Source organism: Mustela nivalis (genome assembly GCF_964662115.1).
Source record: "Mustela nivalis genome assembly, chromosome: 6".
Classification (NCBI taxonomy): Eukaryota; Metazoa; Chordata; class Mammalia; order Carnivora; family Mustelidae; genus Mustela; species Mustela nivalis.
In genome coordinates this window covers 125,889,231-125,904,254 of record NC_139025.1, presented here as the reverse complement: position 1 = coordinate 125,904,254, position 15,024 = coordinate 125,889,231, and the positions used below count along the sequence as shown (strand labels likewise).

Sequence of the window (15,024 nt, the reverse complement as noted above, 5' to 3'; positions counted from 1 at the left end):
AAAGGTCCATTGTTAAGCAGCCATTATTATACACTAAACTATATAACTTCACAATTAAACCATATGAAAAACAGAAATAATCAATACCCCACACTCCCTACTCCCTAACTAGTTGGCTGCATTTTATTGTTTCTTTGCTCTTGAGGTTATTCACATCTACTGTAGCAAGGCGGCGAGCAGCACATCTTAGGGAAAGTCAAGCGCACCGCTAAGCCTTCCACGTGGACTCGCGGGCGTGGGGTCAGTGGAGCCCCCGCGTGCATCTGCTCACAGGAGCCCGCTTCGCCCTGACACTGAGCGCGCCCCCTACTCGTCCCCCTAGGCCACTTTCCCAAAGACTCGGGACAGGGGTTCCCTCCGAGTGCACGTGCAGGGAGGGGTCTCCAGGTGTGCTGGAGGAGGTGCACCGGGTCGCCCCGGACGGCTCAGCCAGCATCCGCTACTCTGGATGGGGGAAAACCATTAATATGGAAGAGAGGAGGATCGATCACTCGGGCCTCTACTTGCCGAGCCTGTGGCGAGCCGAGACGCGGGGATCGGCTGGGAATGCCTGAGCGCGCGGAGCTCCGTGGGAAGCGCGGGGCGGCCCGCCGGGGTCGCGGGCTGACTTTCTGGTGGGCGCTGCTGGCTCGAGGGATTCGCGCGGGCTGCTGGAGGCGGCGGGGCGGGGAGGGCGGAGGAGAGAGGAAGGGCTGGCGGGTGTGGTGGCGGAGCCCAGGTGCGAGTCCCAGGTGCGGGTCCCAGGTGCGCGCACGCGGTCCCAGCGGGGAAGGGCCGGCGGTGCTCCCCAGAGCCTCAGAAGTTCGGTGGCTGAAGCTGCGCTGGGGGCCCCACGCGTGTTGACGGGATGCCCGCGACTTGCAGGGTTCCTCTGTACGGGCCTGTGAGCCCGAATTGACTCCGGGATCGTGCAGATAGGCATTGTCTCTCTCGGAAAAGGTTACTGATGCAATGGTTTTAAAAAGGGATCTGGGGGCACCTGGGTGGCTCAGTGGGTTAAGCCTCTGCTTTCGGCTCAGGTCATGATCTCAGGGTCCTGGGATCGAGCCCCGCATCGGGCTCTCTGCTCAGCAGGGAGCCTGCTAACCCCCCCCCCCCTCTGCCTGCCTCTTTGCCTACCTGTGATCTTTCTCTCTGTCAAATAAATAAATAAATAATCTAAAAAAAAAGGTGGGGGGGATCTGTAATAGATTTCCACCTTAAAAAAAAATGGGTAATTTTAGAGCGTAAGAAGTCTCAGAAGTTATGCCTGCGGAGCGCAGCGCTGGTCATTTTATGGCTCAGGGACACACCGATATTGCATGTAGACCCGGGATTAGGGCCCTGGTCTTCTGTCCCAAGCCCAGGATTTTCCTTACCTCAAGGGATACTGCCATTGCCATGTTTTACTTTGCCCACTCTGTTGAATTCATAAGTGTTTTTAATCCACGTGTGTTTTATTTTGTAGGAAGAAGAAATTGACTAAATGAGAAACATGAAGTCAAATAGGATTAGAATCCCACTTGTTATTTTTTCAAGTCAGGGAAGTAAGAGTATACAGGTGCTGGCACTCTGCAGTGAAATCCTGGGTTTTCTTACCGGAAACACCCCGTTTTTCTAATACTCATTATGTCAGAAGGGAAATCTCCTGCCAAGAAAAGAGCTCGTAGAAGTTTATCAGTCAGTAAAACTAAAAAAAATGCATGTAACTCTATTATTTCATTTTTTAACAATGTCCCACCTGCTAAACTTGCCTGCCCCATTTGTAGTAAAATGGTGCCAAGATTCGACTTAAACCGGCATCTCGATGAAAATTGTAACAGTGGTGACATCATTCCAGTTGATCTGAGGCAGGTTGGCTTAACGAATTCAATTGCATCCTCAGTAAATTCAGCCCATACAGTCTTAGAAGATGTAACGCCAGAAAAGTTGTCACCATCAAAGACAAGTTTAACCCCTGACCAAAGTGGTTCAGCAAAAACGGGCATAAAACAGCAGACCAGCCCCTACTTTAAAAATAATAATGACTTGGTGTGCAAAACTCAAGATCAGCTGAGACATCATAATGTGAAAGTCATTACTCTGGGAAGCCTGTCATCTAAATTGTCCAGAAGATACACAGAAGCTAAAAGATCAATATGTAAGAAGAATGAGGAATTTGCCAGTAAGAGTCCACAGAGTCCCCCATCCACAGTGGTTAGGAGCCCAGTTTATAACTGTTCAGAGACAGAGGACAAGGATGAAATTTTGGAGAACAGTTCTCAAAAGGAGAACATGTTTACCTGTGACTCTTTTAATGAACAGAGAACTCAGGAACATACTGTAGAAGGCACTAAAACACTGGAAGCTGAAAGCCAAAATGCTACCCAGGAATGTGGGAGATCACCCCTCACCCCTGCCTTCTCAGATAACGCTTCTGTGTTGTTTTCACCAGATTTAACTCTTGGGAATCCATTGGGGTCTACTTCAGAGGACAGTCTTGAGTGGGAGACTATCACAGGAATAGACGGAAAAGATGTTGAAAAATGTGAGGCAGGTAGTTGTGAAGAAGTAAAAATGACTGCTGCTTCAGAACCTAAAACACAATTGTCAGATTGGGAGGCAGAATCTCACAGTTCTACACAGGATGACTCTAAAGGTTGTAACCCCCAGGGCCTTCTGGAAGGTGACGGTGACTTAAAGAATGAAATCACTTGCAGAATTCCTTCGGAGCAGGGGTCAAGATGTGATGTTCCTGATAAAATGATTACGGTACCACCCAGACATCCTTACTACCTTCGGAGTTTCCTGGTGGTGCTGAAAGCTGTCTTTGAGAACGAAGAGGATAGGATGCTCTTTGATGAACATGAGAAGGAAATTGTAACTAAATTTTGTCAGTTATCAGGTATCTTAACCTTGTGTGCTTTCAAGTTTTTGTTTTCCATTTACTGTTCTGATGTGGGCAGTACTCATGACCACAAGGAGTCAGTGTGGTTCTGTGAGTCCTCTGGGAATACTCCTGGGACTCAGCCAGCTACAAGGCTTGAGAAGAATATGCATGAAAAAGACAGGATTTTGTATGTGCTTCTGCAGTAGCCTCTCCTTACAAGCTGCACTTTGGTTGTAATGGAAGCAGCTGTTTTTCCTTTGTGTGTATATTTGATGCTTGTAAAACAGCCTTTTCCACGTTAAGAAAAAAAAATACAGTGATTTAGAAGAGTGTACTTTGCATTCTGAGCATGTAATCAAGATGAACTGAGGTGGTTCTGTTGTTTTCACTTAACCATTTTCTCAAAAATGAAATAAAATACAGGAAAGAACACACCAAGGCATATTTTTTTCCTCCAATAATATGCTAGGTTTCTGGGCTCTGCCCTTTAAGGTCAGGGTGAGGAGGAATTGGAAACTTTCAGGCTAATTTGGTGCATTTAAAAATATTGGTCTATGGCTCAGTTCCTTGGCAGCCAGTGGTGGCTCCAAGCCGGTAGTGCAGATTTGGAGCAAAAACCACCCTTGTACTGTTAATCCAAAGGGCCATGATGGCTTTATGGAACTGAGTCCCCTTTGAGGTAGGAAAAGCTTATTTGGGGGCTACACTGATCTCTCATAATTTGTAGTCAGATCTGACTCCAGTTGAGTTAAAAAAAAAAAAAAAAATACCTGAAACATTACCAGTAAGGTTCAAGAGAAGGATTTTTGTTTTAAGTAAGCACAATGGAATTACAGACTTTGTATTACTTTTTAATGTGTGAGTGATACTTATCTGGGCAGTGTTGCATAAATTATCTACATAGCCCCCCATCTCTGCTTGTGCAGTCCTCACCAGAACATGGACATAAATGATAACCACATTGACTCTTCTATCAATGTGGTCGGTGCTGGTTACATTCATGTGAGTGTTTGAGTGGTCCATGGCTCTGTGCTTCTGTGTGACGGAGAAGTACAAATAGTTTCCCTAGTGCAAGTTCTGTGGATTCTTGTGTATGGCTCCCACAGATACCATTTGCAATGTCTCTGTGTGAAAATAAGTATAGGTAATAAGAGCTTGCCTCTTTAAAGAAAAAAAGGGGGGAAAATTGAAGATTTAAGAAGTATAGTTATACCATTTTAGAATTGGCAGAAATTTAAAGATAATCCTGGTAACAGGAAAACTCACCAGGTTAATTAAATAACTTTACCAGGATCACTGAGTTAGGGATGGCTACCTTACCAAAGCTACGCATACTTTGAAAATCTTTTCAGATTATATTCAGCCAACAATAGAATCATGCATAGTGAACTGAAAGCAGAGAACAGAATAACTAGAGTTTTGGGTAGGGCTTCTCTGAGGGAGGAACAATGGTGGTGGTGGGAAATGGGGAAACCTGGTTCTTTGAAGTTTTGAAATGGCCAATCATCATTATCAGTATTGGAACTTTTTAGTGGTTGATCCACCAATCATTGAATACCTCATTTTTTTTTTTTAGATTTTGTTTGTTTATTTGACAGAAAGAGACCACAAGTAGGCAGAGAGGCAGGCAGAGAAAGAGGAAGAAGCAGGCTCCCTGCCGAGCAGGACCCGGGGCTCTATCTCAGGACCCTGAGATCATGACCTGAGCAGAAAGCAGAGGCTTAACTTAACCCACTGAGAAACCCAGGCACCCTTACCTCATCTTTTTTTTTTTTTAATCTTTTCACCAACTTTGAAAGGAAGATGGTGTTACTGCCCCAGTCCCCCCCTTTTCTAACAGAAGAGAAAATGGAGTCTCATTGAAGTTCATAGACTCGTATAATTCAGAAGTGGCAGAGGTGGCCCAAGGCTTCCTACCCTGGATGCTCTTCCTGTCCTGTGCTGACAGGTACACAAGACGGAGATGTCTCCATGAGGACTTCTATTTGAAGTAAATTTTATTTTCCAAAGGAAGAAAAATGTTTTCTTGGAAGATCAGTTTGAGTAAGCATAAAATGTATGTTTTTTTTTTTTTTTTTTTTTTTTTTAAGATTTCATCTATTTATTTGACAGAGATCACAAGTAGGCAGAGAGAGAAGAGGCAGCAGGCTCCCTGCAGAGCAGACAGCCCAATATGGGGCTCGATCCCAGGACCTTGGGATCATGACCTGAGCCGAAGGCAGAGGCTTGAACCCACTGAGCCACCCAGGCGCCCCTGTATTTTTTTAAGATGTGTTTTATTTATTACATATAGAGAGCACAAGCATGCATGTAAGGTGAGGGGAAACACAAGGGGAGACTCTCAAGGAGACTACCCAGGGAGCCCGATGCAGGGCTTAATCTCATGATCCGTGAAATCATGACCTGAGCGGAAACCAAGAGTCAGATGCTTAACGGACTGAGCCACCCAGGTGCCTCGGCATAAGTGTTATTTTTAATAGAATATGTTTTACTTTTACACTCAATTTCAAAACATGAATAGTGGTTGTTTTGAGAAGAGTGCTAATATTTTTCATCATTTTTTCTTAACTTTATTCCAGATAGTGCTCAGAAGTTATATGTAAGACTTTTTCAACGTAAATTCAGCTGGATTAAGATGAATAAATTAGAATATGAAGAGATTGCCCCGGACCTAACACCTGTGATTGGAGAATTGCAGCAAGCAGGCTTTCTGCAGACAGGTATGGTTGGTCAAAGAAAATGTAAAATGAAAATAGGACATGAAGAGCTAAGTTCTACAGAATAATGGTGATACCAGTATGGTATCCTCTCCTGCTTGGTGCCTGGTAAATAGTAATTGTTTTTATTTTGTTTTGTTTGTAAATTGAGTTTTTAACCTGAGGACAAATTATTCATGTTAAAGCCATTCTTAGCCTGGGTGAAGACTACTGTTGTTTTCTTGACTGTCTCATGTTTAGGATGATAAAGTCCCCTTTGGAGAGCCACATGGCCATGGGCCACCGAAGAAACTCCTCCCTCCTCAGCTCTCACCTTCCAGCAGGTCTGACTTATTCAGATGGCTCATCTTTGTGAGAGAATAAAGCTGGCTTGTTTGCAGCTAATACTACTTCTAGAATCTCCATCCACCCACTCCTACACACATACAGCTCTTACAGTTTTGGAGTTGGTTGCCTCAGAAGTTCGTTGATTTAAGCCGAGGAGACAGACGGATGGCCTTGCTCTTCTTGTCAGTGGCATTCCTTAAGCACCTACCCATACTGATTGCAGTATCGTATCAGAAATGTGGGCAGAGGGAGAATGGGAGTCTTGGGTAATTGCTGACAGTTTAGACTGAAACAAGCAAATCAGGCGAAAGCCCGATGGTTTCAGTGTGGAAGTTTGTTGCGGAGAGCAGTTGGTAAGGAGAGGGTAGGTGAGGTGGCGGGGCTGGGGCAAAGGCAGAGAGGCGTGGTGAAGAGGCTTGAATGTGAGGGACTGGGCAGCGGGACACGGCCCCGCTTGGAGCACTGTTTCCCACACGCCAGTGTCTTAAGGGCCACGTGGGAGCTTCTGTCCTCAGCTGACTGTGAGGATTTGGTGTGGATTCGGTGCAGATTCGTAAATTTACAAGTTTGGCAGGCGTGCCAGGTGAGCCTTGACTTACCTTTAAATGACCTTTAAGCAACAAAACCAGAACCCCAGTGGTTCACTGTTGCAAGTCAAGTCCAAGTCCTGCCCTTGATCTGTACGGCCCCTGGGCCCCAGCTCTGCTGTCCTTCCTGCTCACTCTGCCATGGCCACCTCCGTGTTTTTCCTTGTGCTCGGTGCACTCCCCTCACAGAGCCTTGTGCTTGCTGCCACACGCTCCCTCCCTCATTTCCTCTAGCTCACTCTGTACCACCTGTTCAGAGATTTGCCTGACTGCCCCGTGTATACAGCCATCCCTCCCACCATGTTTGCTTTGCCTTGCTCAGTTTTGTTTTTCTTTCTAGTCGTTACTGGCATGACATAGATACTTGCTTATATATAATATAAGTATATAAGAATATATATTTATATTTTTATTTTATATATATATATATATGTATATGTATATATACTTGCTTATATATATACAAGGTGAGCTCCTTGTGGGCCAGGTGGTTGTGGTTTGTTCATTGTAGTATGCACCGGGCCATCGAACGTTCCTCAGCATGCATTGTGTACCCCATAAGTAGTTACTAAATGGAGGAAAAAGACACTGCTCTAAGCTGTAAACACCTTGAAGGCAGACCAGCCAGGTATGACTCAGCTGAATCCCAGGCCTCGCATGGTGTCTGGCTCCCATAATAGCAGACATGTCTATGTGTGTTGAGTGAGTGAACCCTTGAAGGGGTGTCCTGCCAGAGCCTGTGGGGAGGGGAGCAGAGCTGATGGTCAGTTTACTCCCTGACCTCTTTGGGAGAGGTCTGGTTGGAGGCCTTGTAATCAGAGAGCAAATACACCAGTGAATTTTTTATTTTTATTTTTATTTTTTATTTGACAGACAGGGATCACAAGTAAACAGAGAAGCAGGCAGAGAAATGGGGAAGCAGGCTCCCTGCTGAGCAGAGAGCCCGATGCGGGGCTCGATCCCAGGACCCTGAGATCATGACCTGAGCCGAAGGCAGAGGCTTAACCCACTGAGCCACCCAGGCACCCCACACCAGTGAATTTTTTAAGAGGATGTCCAATCCATAGTAGCTATCCATATATATCTTTATTTTATTCAGTATCCTTTACTTCTTGGTAAGAAATTCTGTTCTATAAACTTCTATGAGATACCTACCATTTTCCATGTTCTGTAATAATTGGTTTGTCAAACTAATTATAGTTTCTTTTTAAGAGAGGAAAGGGGGTGGGGCGTAGGGAGAGGAGGAGAAAGAATCTTAAGCAGGCTCCATGCCCAGTGCAGAGCCTGATTCGGGGCTCAGTCTCTCAACCCTGAGATCGTGACCAGAGGTGAAAGCAAGAGTGGGACAGCTTAACCAATGGAGCCAACCAGTGCCCCTACTAATTACATTTCTGCGGTAGAATATCATTATATTTGCATCTAACTAAGCTTCATTCTTCTTAAACTAAATAGAGCTAGAAAACAGTAAAAATCTTTAAAACTATGTTTAACCTTTTTTTTTTTTTTAAATCCATTTCAGAGTCTGAGTTGCAAGAACTCTCTGAAGTGCTTGAACTGCTTTCTGCTCCTGAACTAAAAACCCTGGCGAAGACCTTTCACTTGGTGCATCCCAACGGACAGAAACAGCAACTGGTGGACACCTTTCTCAAACTGGCCAAACAGCCTTCAGTCTGCACTTGGGGCAAGAATCAGCCTGGAGTCGGTGCAGTGATTTTAAAAAGGTTTTGTTGGATATTGTTACAGTAAAAAACATTTAAAATGTTGATAGCACAGATTAACTCATGATAACAAATGGTACTTTTTTTTGGATTATAATTGCTTATTTCATTTGCATTTAGATTGAGAAGGCAGAAGAACTGTATAACAATAGTCTGGATTCTTTCTTGGTTTATTATTAATAATTCTTGTAATAATCTAGGAATAAGAAAAATAAGGAGGCAGTAAGCATTTGGTAAATTCTCATTTTATTATTCAAGAAAAATGTAGTTACAAGTACTGTTCCTACAGGATTTAAGGGTAATATATTAGGTCAAATACTTACTTTAGTCAACTTTTTATTCAAGTGTAATCTGTCAGTCTTCCTATGCAACTTTTTTTTTTTTTTGACAGACAGAGATCACAAGTAGGCAGAGAGGCAGGTGCAGAGAGGTGGGGGGGGAGCACGCTCCCCACCGAGGAGAGAGCCCGATTCGGGCCTCGATCCTAGAACGCTGAGATCATGACCTGAGCTGAAGGCAGAAGCTTTAACTCACTGAGCCACCTAGGCCCCAAAATGCAATATTTCTTGAGTCTAGGACATAAAATTTACCAGAAACTGTGGTTTGTTTCTTTTGCTTTTTTTTTTTTTAAAGATTGTATTTATTTATTGGACAGAGAGAGAGAGATCACAAATAGGCAGAGAGGCAGGAAGAGAGAGAAGAAACAGGCTCCCTGCTGAGTTGAGAGCCCAATGTGGAACTCGATCCCAGGACCCTGAGATCATGACCTGAGCTGAAGGCAGAAGCTTAACCCATTGAGCCACCCAGGCGCCCCTATTTATTTTGCTTTTGTGAAGACTTTGAACTGTTTCAATTTGGGAAAGATGTAAATTTGAGAATTTATTTCTTCTACTCACATTATCTATAAAAAACAACTATATTAATTTTAGTCTAGGAATCCACTGTTCTTGAGTTGTTAAGGATGAAGTGAGTGATGCTGTTGAAAACACTTTAAAACAATGTCAGTGTTATTTATTTTGTCTAATATATTGTGTGTATATCTGAATGTACATACCTTCATACATGTGCATGTGCTCAAGTGACTTGAGCTGTTGTGTACCAGGAGCCCATCTTTGTTGGGAAGGTACTACAAATACTAGTACTTTATAAAACATGCGTATAGATGAGGCATGCATTATTAAGAAAATTGTCACTACTAACACTTCAAAAAGTTTATACCATAGATTTAAAAAAATATTTTAATTATCTATTTATAGCTAGTTGACTTTAGGATTATAAAATCCTCATCTTTCTGGTATGTTAAATGTCCCCAAAGTCTTTTCTTTTTAAATTTTTTTATTAAAATTTTATTTTAGTTCCAGTCGATTAATATACAGTATTATATTAGCTTAAAGTGTACAATATAGTGATTCAGCACTTGGGTACAATACCCAGTGCTCACGATGACCAGTGTCCTCCTTATTCCCCATCACCTGTTTAACCCATCTCCATGCTCCCTTCCCCTTGCGTAACCACCAGTTTGTTCTCTGGAATTAAGTCTGTTTCTTGATTTTTCTCTCTCTCTCTCTTTTTTCCCTTTACTTGTTTGTTTTGTTTCTTAAATGCCATATATGAGTGAAATCATATGGAATTTGTCTTTCTCCAACTTATTTCACTTAATATTCTCTGGCTCCACCCATGTCATTGCAAATGGCAAGATTTCATTGTTTTTTTTAATGGCTTAATAATATTCTATTACACACACACACGCACACACACACACCCACCCCATATCTTTATCCATTCATCAGTTAATGGACACTTGGGCTGCTTCCATAAGTTGGCTACTGTGAATAGTGCTGCTGTACACATCAGGGTGCATGTATCCCTTGGAATTAATATTTTTGTATTCTTTGGGTAAATACCCAGTAGTGCAATTGCTGGATTATAAGGTAGTTCTATTTTTAACTTTTTCAGGAACTTCCATACTGTTTTCCAGAGTGGCTGCATCACTTTGCATTCCCACTAACACTGCAAGAGGGTGCCTTTTTCTCCGTATCCTCACCAGTACCTGTTGTTTCTTGTGTTGTTGATTTTAGCTATTCTGACAGGTACGAGGTACTATCTCACTGTAGTTTTGATTTGCATTTCCCTGATGATGAGTGATGATGAGCATCTTTTTTTACGTTTCTTGGCCATCTGGATGTCTTCCTTGGAAAAATGTCTGTTCATGTCTTCTTGCCCATTTTTTAAATTGGATTATTTGTTTTTTGGGTGTTGAGCTTTGTAAGTTCTTTATATATTTTGGATACTAATCCTTTATTGGATATGTTATTTACAAATATCTTCTCCCATCCTATAGGCTGTCTTTTAGTTTTGTTATTTCCTTCTCTATGCAGAAACTTTTTATCTTGATGAAGTCCCAATAGTTTATTTTTGGTTTTGTTTCCCTGCCTCTGGAGACATATCTAGAAAGAAGTCGCTACAGTCGATGTCAACGAGGTTACTGCCTATGTTCTCCTCTGGGATTTTTTTTGGTTTCCGGACTCATATTTAGGTCTTTAATCCATTTTAAATTTATTTTTGTGTGTGGTATAAGGAAGTGATCCAGTTTCCTTCTTCTGCATGTTCCTGTCCAGTTTTCCCAACATCATTTATTGAAGATGCTGCCGTTCTCATTCTTTCTCATTGGATATTCTTTCCTGCCTTTTTTTTTTTTTTTTTAAGATTTTATTTATTTATTTGTTAGAGAGAGAGCGCATGCACAAGCAGGGGGAGTGGCAGGCAAAGGAAGAAGCTGGCTCCCTGCTGAGCAAGGAACCTGATATGGGACTTGATTCCAGGACCATAGGATCATGACCTGAGCTGAAGGTAGATGCTTAACTGACTGAGCCACCCAGGGGTCCCATATTCTTTCCTGCTTTATTGAAGATTACTTGGCCATATAATTATGGATTCATTTCTGGATTTTCTGTTCTGTTCCATGGATCTATGTGTCTGTTTTTGTGCCGGCACCATAGAGTTTGATGACTGCTGCTCTGAGTGTGCCTGGCTGGCTCAGTTGGTAGAGCGTGGGATTCTTGATCTTTGGATTGTGCGTTCGAGCCTTATGTTGGCTATAGAGATAACTGATTACCATAACCTCGTCATATAACTTCAAGTCTGGAATTGTGATTCCTTCAGCTTTGCTTTTCTTTTTGAAGATTGCTTTGGCTATTTGGGGTCTTCTATGGTTCCATACAAATTTTAGCCTTGTTTATTCTAATTCTATGAAAATGCCATTAGTATTTTGACAGGGATTGCATTAAATGTGCAGATTGCTTTGGGTAGCATAGACATTTTAACCATATTTTTTCTTCCATTCCATGAGCATGGAATGCCTTTCCATTTCTTCGTGTCATCTTTACTTTCTTTTACCATTGTTTTATAGTTTTCAGATGACAGGTCTTTCACCTCTTTGTTTAGGTTTATTCCTAGATACCTTATTATTTCTGGTGCAATTGCAAATGAGATTGTTTTCTTAATTTATCTTTCTGTTGCTTCATTATTGGTGTATAGAAATGCAACAGATTTCTGTACATTGATTTTGTATCCTGTATTCTAAGTCCTTTCTGTAATTGTATTTAAATATTTTATGTTATCCTTATATAACATTTTATAAGTAAATGAACATTAAAATTAGCAGCCCTCTTTCAGCATAAACACTAAGCATATAAACAGAAATAAAAGAAATAAGGCTAACTTTTTTTTTTTTATCCCTGACTTTGGACTTGTTAGAAACATAACATTCTCAAGCCTATTTTAGTTATACTAAAATCTCTGTCCTTCAGGACTGTACTTTATTTCTGCATTTTGTTGTAGAGCCCAGCAGTGGAACCTGAGTCTCTGACAGCCCTCAGGAGGGCAGTGCCTTGTTATCATACTCTGTTGTTATCATGAAGAAATAAAAAAAGGCACATTATTTATACTTCCTTAATCCCAGTAGATAATCATTGTTTATTTTACTATGTTTAATGGTTCCCTCTGAACTCAGAGACCTGGAGGTGGAAGAAGTGGGCACTTCATATCAGTATAGATGAATGGTTCTGAATTCATGATAGTGTGATAGGAATCTCACTTCTGTCCCCCCACGTACCTGATAGCAGCAGTGATTTCTGCAACGCTCCTAGAGATGCAGCACTGCTTTTGGGTTAGTAGCTGCTGGGATGGATGGGATAAGTTAGGTCTTCCACTAGGCCAGTGGTTCGCAACTGAGGGCTACTTTGCCCTTCATGGAACATCTGGTAATGTCTAGAGGCATCTTTGATTGTCCTGATGAAGAGGGAAGTGGGTACTGCTGGCTTAGTGAGTAGAGACCAGTGATGCTGCTGAGCGTCCTGTAATGCCCAGGACAGCACCCTCCTCCCCACAAAGAATTATCCTGCCCTGGGGCACCTGGGTGGCTCAGTGTCTTAGGCCTCTGCCTTCAGCTCAGGTCTTGATCTCAGGGTCCTGGGATCGAGCCCCGAGTCAGGCTTTCTGCTCGGCAGGGAGCCTGCTTCCCTTCTTCTCTCTGCCTGCCTCTCTGCCTACTTGTGATCTCTGTCTCTGTCAAGTAAATAAGTAAATTCTTTAAAAAAAAAAAAAAAATTATCCTGCCCAGATGTCAGTGGTGCCAAATTTAAGAAACCCTGTTCTGGATGGTATACAAATTGTAAGAGCCAGAGGGCCCAAGTGGCTCTGAATTTATTTCAGACTTCCAGGTCTACCTCGAAGGCATCCAGAATCAAACTGAATTTCCTCTCAGGTTACCCTGGAGTGGAGATGTTTCTGGACCACTTTGCAAATCACAGAACAGCACCAAATCTTGGTACTACTTCTTGGTGCACAAAATAATGCTACCTAACCACCAGCTTATGGCATTTTATTTCACATTTTCAAAAAAAATTTTTATTCAATAATCTCTGTGTCCAACATGGGGCTCAAACTCACAACCCCAAGATCAAGAGTTACATGCTTTTCCAACTGAGCCAGCCAGGCACCCAAATAATGATATTTTAAATAAGTAACTATTATTTAATCTGAATGTCACTTGTCAAGAGGTGAGAATGGCTAATGTCGAATAGATACTACTTTTATGACTTTTCCTGGTATTTTACACATTCACGACCCATGTAAACCCTATGTTGCTATTTTGTTGCGCCAAACCATGTGTGCAACCATTTGGAGATGGAATTTCACATACTCTTCACCATATTCCTAGGTGGACTCTGAGCCCCAAAGAGGCTAAGTTAGACTCCAGGGTTGCACAGCTGGAAGTGGTAGATTAACTTTAGGCTTAGAATAATGAAGGCCACTTATCTTTATTTTTTCTGAAAGTAATTTGTAAACTCTAACATCCAAATGCTTTTTAAGAAACCAGAAGGTTATTTCTGTATTTTAAATTTTTCAGAGCTAAAGGCTTGGCGGGACAGTCACTGCGAGTCTGTAGAGGTCCTCGTGCTGTTTTCTCCCGGGTCTTGCTGCTATTTTCATTGACGGACTCACTGGAAGATGAGGATGCTGCCTGTGGAGGTCAGGGACAGCTTTCTACTGTGCTCTTGGTCAATCTTGGCCGAATGGAGTTTCCCAGGTACACCATCAATCGGAAAACCCAAATCTTCCTAGACAGAGATGATCTTATCAGGTAAGATCATATTAGCTCATAGTAATAACTGTGTCACTTTACATGTATGTAAAAGGTTTCATTATTATTGTTTGCCTTTTATAGTAGAAACCTAAGTCCACAGCCAAAGCAGTTTTTTAAGTTTTTTGTGTTTTTGTTGTCTTTCTGCCTGACTTGTATACGTTTCCGAGACTCTAAGGAGAATGTAGAAATGTGCTTAGATTAAGGTTGCCAAAACCAATGAGTTTTGAGTTAGAACTACAAAAATTTTCCCTGACTCATTTTCCCAAGTAGCTTTGGCAGGAAGTGTATTGTAAATACAGACATTCGAACAAAACCTGCCTTGTGAATATGTTGTTGGCATGAACAAAGCTGAAGGTGAGTGTTTTCCTAGCAATAGTGCTTCAGCTAAAGCTAATACTAATTTGTGTGCATATACTCGAATCATGCACATGCTAGGTTAGAGATTGTCACCAATCTGTTTTGGTACGTGCACTCAGTGAATGTTTATTCTGACTGTCAAAAGTAGGTTTAGGTAAAGAATGGTATAGGTCTTAGAGGAAAAAAAAATACTTGGATTTCCTTTAAAAACTCGTCATTGATAAGAAAGATAAATTCAGATTCCTAAAATGGCACTTTTGATTCTTGACTTAAAGTTTATGACTCAGAAGCAACTGAAATTGATTCTGATATGTGATTTTAGGAGAGTTGTTTATATTTGTCTAATGTGTTCTTTAAAAATAACATTGAGGGCGCCTGGGTGGCTCAGTGGGTTAAGCCACTGCCTTCGGCTCAGGTCATGATCTCAGGGTCCTGGGATCGAGTTCCGCATCGGGCTCTCTGCTCAGCAGGGAGCCTGCTTCCCTCTCTCTCTCTCTCTCTCTCTCTGCCTACTTGTGATCTCTGTCAAATAAATAAATAAAATCTTAAAAAAAAATAATAACATTGAAATTATTGAATCAAAGCAGCATTGATATAAACTGACTCTAGCCCAGTTTTCTTAGCTCTCAGGAAGCTCACTGTCTTATTTGTGTTTGATTGGAATAAATTCTTCTAATAAGAATATGTCCTTACTCTATTTTGAGTTGTCTCGTATTTTTTTACCTTTTCATTTTTAGTGAGTTTATGCTGTTCTCTTTTGAGAGACTGTGTACACTGAAGGCAAGTTCCAATCTCTGTACAAATGAACTGTGAAACCACCCTG

The 15,024-nt window shown here is 41.9% G+C and overlaps 1 protein-coding gene across 14 annotated transcripts in view; it reads left to right on the top strand.

Moving 5' to 3' along the window:
- The first annotated feature begins 524 nt into the window (after nt 1–524).
- FAN1 (FANCD2 and FANCI associated nuclease 1) overlaps nt 525–15,024 on the top strand; it is a 32,561-nt gene continuing 18,061 nt past the window's right edge. For 4 of the 14 annotated variants that reach the window (XR_014313266.1, XR_014313267.1, XR_014313270.1 and 1 more), the window contains exons 1-5: nt 531–614; nt 1,448–2,863; nt 5,428–5,568; nt 7,999–8,200; nt 13,608–13,841. Coding sequence is in view for 7 of the 14 variants with exons in the window: in XM_082736613.1 (XP_082592739.1) it covers nt 1,609–2,863; nt 5,428–5,568; nt 7,999–8,200; nt 13,608–13,841 (1,832 nt within the window). In the remaining 7 variants the exon portion in view is untranslated. Of the gene's footprint in view, nt 940–1,447; nt 2,864–5,427; nt 5,569–7,998; nt 9,063–10,153; nt 11,855–13,607; nt 13,842–15,024 lie in introns of those variants that run through there. The other 10 variants (XR_014313269.1, XR_014313271.1, XM_082736615.1 and 7 more) reach the window with 5 other exon arrangements.